The sequence below is a fragment of the Pipra filicauda genome, unplaced genomic scaffold, assembly GCF_003945595.2.
Source record: "Pipra filicauda isolate LSUMZ 115617 unplaced genomic scaffold, ASM394559v2 scaffold73_size2923735_pilon, whole genome shotgun sequence".
Classification (NCBI taxonomy): domain Eukaryota; kingdom Metazoa; phylum Chordata; class Aves; order Passeriformes; family Pipridae; genus Pipra; species Pipra filicauda.
Genome location: NW_024104909.1, coordinates 91,643 through 108,253, shown reverse-complemented (window position 1 = coordinate 108,253; position 16,611 = coordinate 91,643). Strand labels below are relative to the sequence as shown.

The window sequence follows — 16,611 nt, the reverse complement described above, 5'->3', positions numbered from 1 at the left end:
TGCCTGTGGAAGGGAGGGGCAGGAGAGTGTGTCCCAGGATGGGAGGAGGGAGGCTCACATCTTCAGGTAGATCAGCTTCAGCCAACAGGAGCTCAGGGCCTTATTGTCTCACAAGACATTGCATAAAATCTGCTTTGCCAATATGTTTGAAAACCCAGCCTGACTTCACTAAGGACACTTCATGCCAAGACATCTTCAATTTAAATAACACCTGAGGTTAATTACACTGACAACTCCATCAGCCCTTTCTGTACCGTGTAAGTCACTGGGTATTTATTTCCCTCTCTCTGCCACGACCTGCCCAGGTTTTGGCCTGAATTTGAGCTGCACTGCTGAAGCACCACGGTGGAGGGATTATTTTACAGCCCTGGGACTTGACTCACAGCTGAGCCACATTTCTTTGTGCCAGGGGAGAAATGTTGCCATCTGCATGAAAGCCTGGGATGTGATGTCGGAGATGGGTCTTGATAAGAAGGAGGAATCAGGTGTTGAGAGGAGCAAAGTGGTCTTTGCCAGTGTAACTGCTCCTAGTTCTGACTCTGTTAAAGCTTCCCTAAGCCAGCTCTGGTAGTGCTGGAGAGACATTCAGTCCCTGGGGGGTTTGAAGACAGACCCAGACCCTCCTAAGTGTGTCTTAGGAGCTGCAGAAAGCAGCAGGGCCCACTCTGGCTGCTTTCTGGACATCCATGAAGGAATTATTTCTGCACCAAAGGGCAGGAAGAACAGAGGGAGGGACAAAACCAGTGCAGGTGTGGACACAAAAGCAGCTTGTGAGTTTGGTTGCCTGCCAAGAGTGGAGCCAGAGCAGGAATCTGGGAGAATCTGGGCACGTGCCAAGGCTAACTCATAGGGCAGAGTGAAGTCAGTGTTTGGAAGAGGTGAGGGGAAGCTGCAGCACAGCCTGGGAGCAGTGGGAACCAGGGGGAGAACCCAGAGAAGGAAGTGACACAATCCTAACCCACAGACAAGGAAAAATTATGTGAGACTTACCTTTCTAGTTCTGTCAGGATCCGGCTGCCTGGATATCTCACTTTAAAGCATTTGAATTTTCCCTGCCATAACTTGTTTTCACAGCCACATTTCCTGGCTGCAGGGTGGCAGAGGGAAGAATGTGCAGCAGTGGATTCAGAGCAGCTCCTGGAAGGAAGGCATGCTCTGCTTTTTATGCATGACAAACCAGATTTAGCTGCCTTAATAGGTGATGCTGGTGCCATAGTGATTACTCCTCTATGGTTTTAAGCATTTAAAAAGTACTTTCAGATGCCTGTAAGATTGTTAGGACCTATATACGTTGTGCACGGACTTAGGAGCTCACCTGGTTAACATTGTACTGAACTCAGGAGGCAGGTTTTGGGTAAAACACCCAAAACACTGCAGCAGAATAAAATCAGAGTTTAGGCCAGGCTTTCTGCCTTTCTGCCTTTAAACAATGTAATGCAATCAGAACAGAAGGCAAGTGTTAAGGAACTTAGCTGGATGTTATTCTTCCTGGCGGAACATTCTTCCCAGTGTTAATTGCTGTTAGCAGGGAGCGATGTTATCCCTATAGGAAGCTCATCCCGGGGAGCTTTGGAGGGGTAGGAGGTGTAGAAATAAAAAAAAAAAAAATGAACACATGGGGTGTAAAATCTTAGAGCAGTTGAAAACCACTGAAAGGAAAACTGTTGCCAAGCACAATACCTGGATATGGGGGCAGGGAGCAGGGAGTGGCGTCCAAAGCCTCTGGAGAATTTTCAAGCCTGAGGCTCCAAGTGTGCAGAGAGTCAGTTTAAAAGGCACTTTTGAAATTTGTACCATACCTTTTGATTTCTCTTGAATACGTTTTAGGATCAGCTTGTGTGTGGCTTGAGGAGGAACAGAGCAGAACAAGGACTAGTGAGGCAGTCCCTGCAGCTCAGAAAGTCCTGGGTTTCGTGTAAAACACCCAGATTATCTTTGTGGAGAACAAGACCCTTGCACAGGGGTCTTGCACAGAGCTAACTATCTACACTTACATGTCTGCCCCAGAGCCCCCATTATGCAACTGTTAGTTTGAAGGTTTATATTTTAATAGTGCAAAGCCATTTATACAAAGCTTTGTAAAACCCAGGATTTAGCTGTGTAAAGAAGTTCAGTAGCAGATGCCCATGGCTGGAATTGCTGGCACAGAGCACAGTCCTCCTCAGAGCTGGGTCATCTGCACTCCCTGACAGCTGACAGGGCAAACTAACACTGCCTTCCCTTCCTCTTTCCCCCCAGTGCCTGCTGGCAGAAGCAGTCCATCCTGAACACTGCAGAGCATCTCCTTTATCCCCAGAATGAGAATCAGGCAAGTAGAGAAGTTTATGGTACAGATATGTGTCCTTTGTGCCACTGTGATGAATGGAATTTGTCAATATTGGTTGAATTTTAGAAAAATTATAAGCTTTGTGAGACAGAGGTGGTGTCTTGTGGCAGCCCCAAACTTTGGCTTACACTGAGCCCAGAACCTGGGGAAGGTGGGACCAAAATCCTGTCAAACTGTCTCCCATATTACAGTGGTGACACAATTTTCAATCAAAAGACTTGGAGATATTGATAAAGAATCTGTATTTTCCATAGAAATTCAGTTATTTTTTTCTCAAAAATCAACACTTAAAAAAATATCACAGAATCCCAGAATAGTTTGGGTTGAAAGGGACCTTAAAGCCCATCTCATTCCACCCCCTGCCATGGGCAGGGACACCTTCCACTAGCCCAGGTTGCTCCAAGCCCCGTCCAACCTGGCCTTGGACACTCCCAGGGATGGGGCAGCCACAGCTTCCCTGGGGAACCTGTGCCAGGGCCTCCCCACCCTCACAGGGAAGGATTTCAAATAGCTGTGATATTTGTCAAAAATTAGTGACAGGAAATGTTCACTCAGCTCTGTGGCCAAGCTGGCACATGTCCTATGTTCTGGAAGTTATGTTTCAGAAGCCCAAATCCAAATGGAAGAGGAGAAATGAAGCCATTCCAGGGATGGGTTGGCTGAATATTTTCTCAGTAGTTCATCCCAAGAAAGGAAACACTGAACTCCAGACATGTGGGCAGCTAATGGGAATAAACTACATAAATACATTCTAAAATTCTGGCTGTAATCATCAAAGTTGAGAACAAAACAAACGAGAGGTTTGGATAGAGGAGGCAGAGCCTGAAGAATTGGGATTAGGAGATATAAACTCCTGGTGGAAGGGAGTGTGGGACGAGATGGTCTTTAATGTCCCTTCCAATTCAAGCCATTTTGTGATTCTGTGATAAAAGAATTGGAGGGAGTGAGAAATTACAGCAAATGCCCAAGCCTCTCCTCTGGATCCCTTTTGCTTCTCCAAAAAAACCCAGCAGGAGAGCGAGGTTGTGCTTGTAACCTCATACAGCACGTGAGAGCTGCTGCCTTCAGGACTAGTGCTTTAAGGACTGAGCCTTAAAAGACACAGAGCCCTCTTTGAAGTCTGTTCCTTCTTTTAACAGAGTCAAAACTACCCCAACTTCCCCAAAGTCCTTCAGCTGCTGCCTTCAGCCTCTTTCCCCGTGGCACAGTGGGATTCTCCCAGCGTGGCTGGGATTGCTCCCGCTGCAGTGCCTGGGAGCTCTGCCTGCACAGCTCTGCAGGGCTGTCACAGCTCAGTGCTGCCTGCTGCCAGGGTGCCAGGCTGTTGCCAAGGAATGTGACAGGGCAGCGAGTCCAGGCTGGCTTCTGATTTGCTTTGAAAGGACATTACATATCCCTGCCTGACATAAAATCCTTTCTGCTTCCCGGCACCGGGGAATCAGCCTATCAGGAAAAGGCTTAGAGCGCTTCTGTGCTGAGAGGAGGAAAAAGCAAATATGCTCAGCCCTTCTCCCTGCTTCTGACAGCCTGGGATGTGGAATCTAATCCCTCTGGGGCTGGTGGAAGCAGGGGCTGCTCTCAGCAGCTCAGAGTTTAGATCAGGACTGTAGTCCTGGGACAGTGGTGGGTGCAGCACATCTTGTTGGGGGTACAAACAGCAGGTTTGTTTTCCAGTGGGTCTTTGGCTCCCAAATCCGGGGTAGGTTCAGGAATCAGAGTGAGATCTGAGGAGCAAGCGCAGCAGGGAACCTGAACCTCAAAGGGTGGCCCAAGGAATGATGTCTGAGCCTCTGATCTCTTGCTAATTAGTTTATGAAATGCCAGCCAGGCTTTCCAGGGCAAAGCTATTGAGCAACATCCTGATACCAGGCAAAGTTCAGGAGGGTTAAACGAACATGGATTTCAAATCCTCGTGGTCTGAGCAGAGCTGCAGTCTTTACTGGTGGAGTTGAGCCATGGAAGTGAAAAGGAACATCATCCTTTCTCCCTGTGAGATTTGGGATTAGGCAATAGGATGGGAAATCAGCTTTCCAAATGTGGACTGTGTCAGTGCTGACATCTGGGCCTGGGCTGGTTGTCTGCCTGCTTCTGCAGCCCTTGAGGTAAGTAAGCCTTGCATTGCTGGAGCACCTTCACCTGCCTGTGTGAAACATCTGCCTTAGGAGCAGACGAATCCACGCTTTGGAAGTTCCTTATTTTTACACAGTGACCCTGAAAATGCCATGCAGGCTTATCCTGGGCACACACAGACCAGTTTCCATCTGGAAGTGTGACCATGGTCACACCAGAGAGCCATGGCCACCATTAGGGGCTGTTGAACTTCCATGGACCTCCAGATGTCCCTGCCCAAACTGGAATGTCTCCAGCAATAAGAGAGTAGTCAGGGTGTGCTGTGCTCAGCCTCAGGACTGGGATGTCCTGGGGCTGGATGTTTCCCCTCCCTACAGCTGTGAGTGTGGCTGGGATGAGCCCGTGAGGCCGAGGTGGCCGTCCCTTGGTGGCAGTGCAGGACATCACTGACGTGCAGGGGGTGACACAGTGTCTGCACAGTCACCCCTCAGAGCCCATGGATGCAGTTGAGCCCCCGCTGGCAGGCAGCACTAATCCCTCAGCTCTGCCCGAGTCTGCTCCAGCATCTCCCTCCTTGCAGACACCTGAAACCTGGGACTGGAGCAGAGGGACGGGCGGAAAACACATCCCAGCCACTCTTGGCCACTCTGCCCCTCAGCAGCAGAGGGGCTGGAGTCTATAATAGAGATTAAAAAGCTGTGAGGAGAGGCAGAGCTGGCAGGAGGGCCCCAAGGGCTGTGTAGGGTGGGCGTCAGCCCAGCATCTCTTGTGCTTTATGGGACATGGTGCTCATTAGCACAGCCAGGATTGCAGGATTGTCCCAGGGCCCTTGGCAATATCCTGGCCTCTCCAACTTGGAAGCAGCCATGCCAGAGCTGCTCCAGAGCAAGGTTTGGGAAAGAGAGGCAGAGCAGCTGGGGGAGGGAGTAATTTCCCACTTAGCACTCTGCATATTGTTGCTATTTGTTGTTCTTTGAAAACATGACTCCTGAGAACGGCCTAACAGTGGTCACAACTAGCAGGTTTCCCAGCCATCTCTGTACTGGGATAAATCCAGCCTGGAAAATAGCCTCTGCACAAGAAACCTGCATCTGAAAAGAGGTTTCTTTGCCATGCACAACTCACAGCTCTGCCCCAACCCTTTCCTTCTTTTCTCCCCAGGCCCAGGAGCTGCTCTGCGGCCTTTTTGACTCACTGACATCAGAGAGCATCCACTGGATTGAATCCCAGGATTCTTAGCCAAGGCAGTCAAGGCCTCCAAGCAGCCTTGGATGCCACTGTGGAGATGGACACATGGGGACTCCCAGCTCTCAGAACACTAATATTTGTTTGGGATTAAAATGCAAAGTCTGAAGTGTGGCATTAGCATCGCTAAGATAAAGGAGAGTGGTGGGAGGAAGGATCAGAGCCCCAAAACAAATATTTCTGAACTGTAGCCATGGTTTCTAATGGAATGCATTCAGAGACAGTCTGCTTGTGTCCATGGAGCAAGGTTTGGAGCATTCCTCTGACTGGGAAAAGTTCAGTAAGTGAACTTTTCAGCTGTGTTCACTGCTATCTGTCTCTCAGGTTCTTGGGAACTCCATCTTCCCCAAGCCTCAAAGACTTCATGGAGAGAGTCAGTAGCTGCTGCTGCTAGTGTGTTCTCTGAACCAAAGACAAAACCACAGCAAATAAAATGGAAATAGTCTGAGAGAAGGTTGGATCCCTGGAGGGTTCAGTACACCAGGCAGAGCCATTCAATAAGATTAAAAGCTGGACAGCTTAATGTTCACCTGCCTCTGTGCAGTTCTGGGTGCCACAATATCAGAAGGATCTAAAGCTATTAGACTCATAGAATCATAGAATCAGTCAGGTTGGAAAGCACCTCTGAGATCATCCAGTCCAACCCTTGATCCAACCCTGCCGTGGTTCCCAGACCATGGCACTGATGCCACATCCAATCTCACCTTAAACACCTCCAGGGACAGAGAATCCACCACTTCCCTGGGCAGCCCATTCCAGTGTCTGATTACCCTCTCTGACACAGGTGGAGCTGTGTCAGGGGAGGATTAAGCTGGGTATTAGAAAAAGGTTCTTCCCCCAGAGGGTGGTTGGCACTAACCAGGCTCCCCAGGGCAGTGGGCACAGCCCCAAGGCTGCCAGAGCTCAAAGAGACAGAGTGGAATTGTTGGGGTGTCTGTGCAGGGCCAGGAGTTGGACTGGATGATCCTTGTGGGTCCCTTCCAGCTCAGGATATTCTGTGATTCTCTGTGCATGCATCTGGTTCCAGGCACGGCTGAGGTAGCACAAACAGTCCCTGTGCATTGTCCCAGTGGTGTGAAGGCAGAGTCATGTGCCACCCCACCTCTGGGTGCTGCTGGGAGGTGAACCCCTTCTGTCACTGGCCTTTCCTTCCATGAGAGCCTGGGGTGAGCCCTCCTCCTTCCCAGCTCACCCAAACTCTGAAAAAGCAACACCTCTGAGATCTATCCCCTTTCAGATGAGGCTGAAAGTGCCCAGTAAGTCCAAAAGCTGGAGGTCTGGCCCTACAAGCTGTGCTACCTCTGTGGGTAACAGTCCTAATAGAGCCTCTCTCCTTCTCCAAACCACCTTGAAACGGCCAAGAGAGATTGTCACAGCCAGGGGGGACATGGACAGAGACCAGTCCCAACCTCACACAGCATTTCAGTGTGAGAACTCAGAATCATTGAATCCCAGACTGGTTTGGGTTGGAAGGGACCTTAAAGCCCACCTTGTTCCACCCCCTGCCATGGACAGGAACACATTCCATTAGACCAGGTTGCTCCAAGCCCCATCCAACCTGGCCTTGAATGTGGAAGTACCCTCCAAAGCTCTGCTCCCCAGCACTGTTCTGCCCGTTCACCACTCTCTGAGCTTCGTGGTGGGACCAGACATCTCCTGAAGAGAAGCTGCAGAAATGCACTGGTGAGGGAAGCAGGCAGCTGCTCCAGTCCCTGGGGAGGACGAGGTCCTTGGAGTCAGCGTGACAGAGAAGCTGCTCTGCTCCTGCAGCTAAGTAGGCCATTTCCTGCACTCCAGGCGCATTTCTGTCATGCTTGTAGAGCCATGTACGGTTTGAAACAAATGAAAATTATAAGGATCCACCCCCAGCACTCGGGGAATTTGATCTGAAAAAGGAGCATGTGGAATAAAGCACAGGCAGGCAGCGACTGAGGGATGAGGCTGTGGAGCTGTGCACAGGGAAGGGCACACAGGACCAGCAGCAGCCCAGCCTGGGGGCACGGGGGTCACCAGAGCCATGTCCCACAGAGCTGTGAGAGTGGGGTAATGGGGAGCTGCACAGCAGGAGGACTGTCAGCAGTCAGCCTGGAGAAGTGACATCCCAGTGGGACACCCCCAGCACATCTAGGCCTGGCAGGAGCACTCCCAGCTTCGCAGCAGGAGTTGAGACCACGACTCTTAATTCACAAACTAATTCATGGAGTCATAGAATTATAGCAGGTTTGTCTTGGAAGGGATCTTAAAGCCCATCCCATTCCACCCCCTGCCATGGGCAGGGACACCTTCCACTAGCCCAGGTTGCTCCAAGCCCTGTCCAACCTGGCCTTGGACACTTCCAGGGCTGGGGCAGCCACAGCTTCTCTGGGCAACTGTGCCAGGGCCTCCCCACCCTCACAGGGAAGATTAATTTACCATGCAGCAAACCAGGGCCTGGCACAAAACACATCCAATATCCCATCCCCTTCCAGACATCCCACTGCTGAAGCTTGAGCTCTGTGAGCCTCCATCCACCACCATCTTTGCCTCACCAAATGGAGGTGACAGCTCTGCCACATCCCCCAGGCACACCAGCAACACCCCAAAAATGGGGCAGCACCCAGATATCACCAAGCAAGAAGCTGCTTCTGTGCCTCCTATTCCTATTTTAAAGCCCACCTAATTAGTCTGAGCGTAACAAACTAACACACCCTGCGCAGAGCAGGGGAAAGAATCATCCTCTGGTATTTCCAAAATGCCAGGATTCCATAAATAACCCCGCCAGCCTTTTCTCCTAGAGAATACCCCACTCCTCCACGGAGAACTGACAACCAGGAGCACCACGGACCCACCCGAAATCGATGCTGTCAGCCGGCCATCAGCCCCGGCTCCAGCAAAGGGAGCTGCAGCTCACACGCTGCTTTTCCCTGGAAACTGCCACAAGGCAGCCAGGATTAGCTAATCAGAGCTGAGGAGCTAGAACTGGGGGAAAGGCAGATCTGATCCAAGATTGCCAGCTTTGCAGCTGGCTCCTACTTGCAAACAATTCATTTAGATTATGAAAGCAAGAAATTGAGTACAAAACCCCCTAGATTGTTTGCTTCCTGGAGAAAGAAAAGAAAAGAAATGGAATTTAGATTAAAAATTATGCAGAATAGTATTAATTCCCCACCCTCTCGTGCCTCCCCTCTTGCTGGAAAACCAGAGCTAATCAGAATTTCGCATTGTTCTGCTGCCACTGTCAGAGCTGCCTCAATGGAGGAGAGATAAAATACAGGAGGTGGCAGTTGGTGTTAACTCCTTAGAGTCCTGGCGTGACAAAAATGGGAGCACGGTGCCCGGTGCTGATATCCCATTTTCCCAGCGTGCTCTGGCCTGATCCCCTCCCTTTGACAGGCAAGTGTTGGAGTGCAAAGCTGCTCTCCATGCCCTGCAGAGCTCATTGCTCTGCTCTGGCACTGCCAGGAGTGGGCACATTGTGTTTATTCCCCTCAGGGAAGGCTCGGTAGCTCTCAGGTGAGCTTTGCCTCAGGGGGGATTGGTGTCCCGAGGGATGGGGAGGTGCTGGATGCTTCTCCTTATGTAGGGCACAGGCAGAGCCACACTCATGTAGCTTTCCAGCTCACTGTGTCCTGCTTTGTGCCAAGAACAGAGTTAACTAATTACCCATCAGGCCTAAAATTCCCTACCTGGCTTCCCCCAGCAGCACTGGGACACTGATACCCAGCCAGGTGAGCAGAGGTGACCTAACCCTCCCCGAGCAGGGCATGTGGAGGGGCTGAACTGGCAGCTGAGCCACTCTCCTGCTCTGCTGTGCCAGAGAACTGCAGGAGCAGCTCGTTCCTGGTGAGCAGGGACTGGCTGTGCCCTTCTCCAGCAGCCCCGGCCCAGGGGGAGCACCCAGGCACTGCCAGAGACACGGGGACATCTCTGCTGACCCTCCTCAGCCACCAGTGCAGAAACAGCAGCTGCTCAGCACTTTCACAACCCGGCCAAATGCTTCCATCCCAAAAATAATTCCTGTTCCAGCCCCGTGCAGATGAGCCCTGCTGGGTACCGGGAACGTCCCACGTCACCGCTCCGACCTGCCAGCCTGGAAATCACTGCACAGCAAACAGGATTTACAGCCTTCCCAGCACAGGCATGGCCTGGAAATTGGGCACTGGTTTTCTTCTCCAAGGGTCTGTGTCTGGTTCAGGAAGCAGGAGGAGTTGATGGACCTGCTGGAGCTGTCCTTGGATCATCCATACCCACCAAACTGGATAATCCTGGTCTGCACACTTCCCATACTTTCAAACATTTGCCTTGCTCTTGCTGGCAGAGCCATAAGCACCTCTCTTGGGCAAAAGCCACCACTGCTGGATATCCAGGAAGACCTCAGAGCCTCTTCCAGTACCTAAAGGGACTCCAAGACAGCTGGAGAGGGACTTTGGATAAGGACCTCTGGTAATAGGCCAATGGGGGAATGGCTTCTCACTGCCAGAGGGCAGGGTTAGGTGGGATATTGGGAAGAATTGTTGGCTGTGAGGGTGAGGAGGCCCTGGCATAGGTGGCCCTGAGAAGCTGTGGCTGCCCCATCCCTGGAAGTGCCCAAGGCCAGGCTGGACAGGGCTTGGAGCAACCTGGGCTAGTGGAAGGTGTCCCTGCGGTGGCAGGGGGTTGGGACAAGAAGAGCTTTAAGATCCCTTCCAACCCAAACCATTCCATGGTATGGCAGGGGGGGTGGCTGTTCCCTGTCAGGGGACATATTTTCCTTGCCATCACCTTCCTGGAGTGGGATGGGATCTGGGCTCTAGTCCCAGTTCTGTCCCATTGGGAAGGCAGTGGCCTTTCTCCATTCCTTGATCTCCATCTTCCCAGGGCACCATGTCCCAGGCCTGTAGCAGCAGGAGCCAGTGATTAATTGTCCTTGGCAATTCCCCACTGGCAGGGGCTGGAGGAGCACAAAGGGCGCTTTGTCTGAGGCTGTGAGCGCTGATAAAGCGGGGCGGGATGACTCAGCCGTGGGTAATTAGACAGAGAACAGCTGATGTCTCGGGCAGGAACACCAGCCCTGAGCACGAGGAGCTCCCTGGACGCCTCTAACTGGGTCATGCAGGAGACCAGCTCCTTGTCCAGGCTCACCTGGCCCCGGCGTGGCCACGGCCCTGCAGCAGCACCACTGCCCATCCCAGAGCATGGCTGCTCCATTAAAGCAAGGCAGGAGCTCTGCTGGGACAGTTTCACAGTGTGGGGTCAAACTGAGGGCTGCTGGTCCTGCAAACACTCCTGGGGAGCTCGGTTGAAGAGCTGTAGGGTCGGTCTGTCTCCATTCATTCATCCATCCATCCACCCACCCACCCGTCAATCCATCTGTCCATGCATCCATTCATCTGTCCATCTGTCCACCCACACACCCATCCATCACCCATCCATCACCCATCCATCCATCCATCCTTCCATCCATCACCCATCCATCCTTCCATCCATCACCCATCCATCCATCCATCCATCCTTCCATCCATCCATCACCCATCCATCCATCCATCCTTCCATCCATCCATCCATCACCCATCCATCCATCCATCCATCCTTCCATCCATCACCCATCCATCCTTCCATCCATCCATCACCCATCCATCCATCCATCACCTATCCATCCTTCCATCCATCCATCCATCACCCATCCATCACCCATCCGTCCATCCTTCCATCCATCCATCACCCATCCATCCATCCTTCCATCCACCCCTCTGTCCTTCCCCATGTCTGGCCTACACATCCACCCCAGCTCAGCTCCTGCAGGACCAGCTGGGCTCTCCCTCCCACTTGTTGTACGACCCCCCACAGGCTGGGATTGGGATTGGTCTGGGCCGTGGGGACTCCTGCCCTGCTGTCCCTGGCCAATCCCTCATTTCCCTGCTCCTGCTGCAGCTGGGGGGAGATGTAAACCTCAGGTGGGGCTTTGCTGGGCTCCCCGTCCCTGCCTTGTGTCTGTGTGTGGCTGCTCTGTGGGGTGAGTGGATGGATCCGACCCCTGGAGCCTCCTACTTGCAGGCCTGGGTGATGTTGGCCATTTTCTGGCCATCAGGAACCTCCCAAAATCTTTGTGAGTTTTCAGAGATCCTTTTGAAGATGAAAACTTGTCTCCAGCAAGATCATTAAGTTGCTGCAGCTGGTTGGGATCTTCAGGTGGCTCCAACTGACCTGTTTGTGACCAAAGACAGTGGTGGGGGGACTTGAGCATCTCCTTATGAGGAAAGGCTGAGGGAGCTGGGCCTGTCCAGCCTGGAAAGGAGCAGGCTGAGAGGGGACCTCATCCATGTCCTTCAGTATCTGCAGGGAGATGTTAGGGGCTGGACCAGGCTCTGCTTGGGAGTGCCCAGCAACAGAACAAGAGGCAGAAACTGATGCCCAGGAAGTTCCACCTGAACACAGAATCATTAGGGCTGGAAAAGACCTCCAAGATCAATGAGTCCAACCTTTGACCAACTACCTCTGTGGCCACTAAATCACAAACATGAGAAGGAACTTCTTTCCTGTGTGGGTGACCAAGCACTGGCACAAGCTGCCTAGACAGGGTATGGAGTCTCCTTCCCTGGAGACACCCAAAAGCCATCTGGACACAATCCTGAGTAATGTGCTCAGGGACACACTGCTTGAGCAGGGAGATTGGTCCAGGTGAGCTCCAGTGGTCCCTTCCAACCTGAACCATTCTGGCATTCTCTGATCTGGACGCTGGGATGTCCTGGCTGAGCTGCCTGATGCTGAAATCCTGGAGAATTCAAGTGACTTAGAAAGGGAAGGAGGGAGCAGGGCAGGGTGGAATGGCTGTCCCTGTCCCTCTGAGGGAACGTTATCCCTCAGCTGACAGCCACTGCTTGGGGCCTGGAGAATGCATTTGGCTTGTGCCCCACAGCTGCTGGCACTGATGGGGCTCTGGAGCTCTTAATGCCCAACAGCTGGGATTCCATGCCCTGAGTGGTGACTTTGGGTGCAGGGCTCCTCCTTTCCAGAGCTCTTGGCAGAAGATCCTGAGCTGTTGGTGGTTGATTCCCTCTCACAGCAGACTGGCTGGTGAATGTCTCCCAGAAAGCTGGGGAGTAGCAAGAACAAGTGGCTCCCAAGAGCTGCTGTCTCCAGTCAACTCAGAGCCAGATGCCTTGTCCTGTGAGGAGTTTGCTGTAAGACCAGTGTGACTGTTGTGCTGGTCCTAGTCTCTGAGCCCAGCCTGTCCTTCCACAAGATCCAGCCTCCCTTGGCAAATCTGGAAGCCAGCCAAGATGGTGTTTAGCTCCTGACAGACAACCTTGGGCTGCTTCAACCATCCAAAGTGCTGATGGCAGCCAAAGTGCCCTGGGGTCCTGTGAAGCTGCTCCTCTCCCCTGAAGGCAGATATCCAAACTCATGGATGTGACCATGCTAAACCATGGTCCTGACCACTAAACTACCACAGTCCATCCACCCACCTGCTGCTGAGCATCTCACACAGCCACAGCCTGTACTCAGTTGCCCAGCCTCCAGAGTCTCCCAGCCAGCGTGTCTGGCAGCCTCCAAATATTGGAGTCCCCTTGGATCTGAAGCCAAGTCAGTTGTCTGGGCACCCTGGGGGTCAGCCAGACAATCAGTCCTGGCATGTATGAGCTATCCTGGCCAGCCTTGTGGGGCAGACAAGGCCCAGGAGCTCTGCAGAGCCAGCAATGCTCGTGGGGTAAAGCAGGACTTGGGAACTAGAGCTCCATCCTTGGGAAAGGCTCCTGGCAGTGCTCCTGGAACCAGGCTGGGAAGGGTCAGTCCCTCGGGTGATGGGCAGGTGTGCCACAAGCTGGAGTGAGGCCAGGAGAGGCTGAGGGAGCTGGACCTGCCTCGGTGTGAAGAAGAGAAGGGTGAGGGGTCTCAATCACTGCTCGGGATGGTGCGGTGCTGGAAGCAGAGAGGGTGGGGAGGTGCAAAGCAGAGGGATGAAGTGGCAAAGCTTCAGCAAGGGAAGTGCAGATGGGAACAAGGCAAAGGAGGTGCAGCCCAAGAGAGGGACCCAGGCCAGCTGCAGGGTTTGCCCACTCCAAATGGTCCCCAGTTACCCCTCCAGCCCCTGCTCCGTGGCTACACTCCAGGTGGGATCTGGCCATCCCTTATAGACTGGCCTTTCTTCATTGTGGCTCCTGACTCTGCTCCAGCCCCAGAGGCACTCAGGTGACCCAAATTCCTCTGCCTGCCTTCCTGTCAGGGCTGGGGTGGGGGAAACACTTATAAACCCCCCACTCCTAAGTGGCCAGAGTGGTGAGGCAGCACTCCTGGCTCATCTGCAGCCTTTTCTCCTAAAATTTCTTTCCCACATGGCATCTTCGGGGTTACAAGGTGATTAACACCCCCTTTAAGCAAATTCTGGATGCCTTTAAGCCCCCAGGGTGTTACACATGGCTTACAAGTTGGGCTCCATTAGCACTTGATTTGCTGTTTATTAAAGCCTCAATTAATCTTGTATTAACGCTTTTCAAACACAACTTTCCCGGAGGTGTAGCAGCCTCTGAGGCAAGGAGCTTAACTTCTCCCCAGCCTGGTGTCACCGATGTCAGGGAGGATTTAGCTCTGGATCTCTCCAGGCTGAGAGCTGAGGGGTTGGGAGGCTGCAGAGAGCGAGAGCCACCCATGAGGATGCTCTGATTAGTGTGGGAAAACACCACCCCAGAGACACCTCTGGCTCTGCCGCTCCCAAATCTGGGGTGACTGGGGGAGTAGGATCCACGATCTGGGAGCCCACTGCCCACCCTACCACCCCGGGGGAGAAGGGGAGAGGTTTGGGGGCAGCCTGGGGGTGGTGTAGCTGGCAGAGGGAAGATCTGCTAGCCAGGATCCTGCAAAGCTGGAGCAGGTAGAGGGTTCTGGAATGGGAAGATACCTGAAAAGCAGAACCCTTTCCTGCCCCTGCCCTGGCAGCCCTGTGGCTTTTGGAGGGATGTGAAAGAAGGGCTGGATTCGGAGGAGTGTGGTCAGCAGGAACAGCACCCTGTGCTCCTCTGTGGGCTTGGGGTGCTGCCCCGGGCACCCTGGGCAGGCACGGCAGGGGGGCTGCCTGTGCTGGCATCCAGACCCATGTCCGGGCGAGGCAGTGGTGGGATGGAGGAGATCTCCCATCCCTGCCAAGCTGGGATGCTGCTGTTGTCATGGCAACGTGGGAGACCTGCGAGCTGGAGCCCATAACCCACCCCTTTGGGTGGTGGGGGAGTGTGCAGGGCTGGGGGTGCTCTCCATCCTCTCCCTTGAGCCCTGGCATCCCCCCACACCCCAAAATTGCCATCAACCCCCTCCTCCCAAAGCTGACACACCCACCTCTCTTTCAGCTGAAAGACCCTGGTGAAAACACTGGGTTTTCCACGGGGAAAAAACACCTTTGGATGAAAAAATGTGTCCAAACCCATTGCAGGGAGCACAAAGCCAATGCAGAGATGTCAGCAGCCTCCTGCTTCCCTCTGCCCTGTGCTGAAATCCTCCCGGCTGGCTGAGGCTGGAGCAAAGGCACTTCACACCCAGCAGGGTTTGGCCCAGAGCTGTTCCCTGTGGGATGCTCACAGAGCTCTTTCACCAGGCAGGGATGTACCTGGGAACTGGCTGTGGTGGGATGGGGCTGGAGATGCAGCCAGCTCTGCTCTCCCTCTTCCCAGAAGTGGCTGGATTGTCACACAAGGTCACCTCTCCCTTCTTCCACCAGCTGTGGCCCTGCTGAGACATCTCACGTGGCACAGGCTGGATTTTTCTCCACCTCAGGACAGCTTTTGCTGTCTGGCTCCAGCAGCTCATCCCCGCTGGGGCCCTTGGCAGCTGCCAGGCTTTAACTGACGTCTGTCCATCATTCCCAGCAGCTGGAATCACGGACAGCAGAGGGGCCCCGAGGGAAGGACAGGCAGGGATGAACCTGAGCTGCATCCCCTCCGTGGGCATTCTGCTGCCACCAGAAAGGGATCGGAATGCCCTCGTGCCTCCTCCCACAGCTCCCATCCCTCCAGCATTCCTGCTCAGCCCTGTGCTCGGTTCCGCTGGGGTGCCGGGTGGCACATGAGTCACATTTCCTCCCAACGCCCATTCCAGCTTGGTGCTGCCACTATTTTTGGAAATTCTTGGAAGCAGATCAGCCCTGAGAAGCACATTTAATGGGTCCTCACCACGCCAGGCTCACGTCCCCCCATGTCCCTGTGCCAGGCTAGGGAAGCCCCCGTCAGCCCGGATCCTGCGCTCCCCTCCCAGTTTGGGATGCGTGAGTGGGAACTCACTTCTCATCCCACAGCCCCTCCTGAGTCAGGGGGGAGCTGAAGCACCGGCTTAGTGGCAAAACATTACCTTTTAAAGGACCTGCTTGGGATTGGGGTGGGACTTCCTGCAATGCCAGCTTGGCATGGATCATTGTGCTACCATTGAGTGGATCATTCCCAGCTATTTTTACTCTCAACCCCTGGTGTTTTAGCTGGGGCTGCAGTGCCTCACTTGGTGTCTCTGAGCAAAACCGGGCACAATCCAGCTCTGGAATCAAAGGGTGGATGAAATGAGAGGAAGGTTCAGCAGCTGAGTGTAACAGCCAGGCCTTTCCAGCTCGGGAGAGATCTGGTTTTACACATGCACCCACATCCGTGCCACCCCACACCTGCCACCCTGCGCCTCTTCCCTCCAGTCCTCCAGGATCTGTACAAATGGAGGAGTTATTTTCCTTTCAGAGCAGTGATTGTGCTGCTCATCCTTTGCTTGGGGCACTGCCCAAGGTCAGTGGTCATGGCCCCCGGGATGTCCCGCTGCCTTCCTGGCCAAACCTGGGAGCAAACTCGGAAGTAACGCAGGGATGTGGTGGTTTTTTTGGGCAGGTGGTGGCTTGGTAAACTTCAGACACGTTTTTTGGGTCTGAAGGTTTTACCTGGAGACAAGCAGCTCTGGCCCTCCTGGCGCTGCCGGGCTCAGCATCCCGACCTTGCCGGGATAAAATTATCCATTTCAGTTTGAATTAAAGGCAGCTCCGCTGGAGCCGCGTG

The 16,611-nt window shown here is 53.4% G+C and overlaps 1 protein-coding gene across 5 annotated transcripts in view; it reads left to right on the top strand.

Annotated features, from left to right (window-relative positions):
* Positions 1-6,170, top strand: part of DNAAF8 (dynein axonemal assembly factor 8) — a 92,788-nt gene extending 86,618 nt beyond the window's left edge. For all 5 annotated transcript variants that reach the window (XM_039389559.1, XM_039389558.1, XM_039389561.1 and 2 more), the window contains exons 31-32: positions 2,239-2,308; positions 5,558-6,170. In XM_039389559.1, the coding sequence (XP_039245493.1) occupies positions 2,239-2,308; positions 5,558-5,635 (148 nt within the window). In that variant the 3' untranslated portion in view covers positions 5,636-6,170. The remainder of the gene's footprint in view (positions 1-2,238; positions 2,309-5,557) is intronic.
* Positions 6,171-16,611: the final 10,441 nt, after the last annotated feature.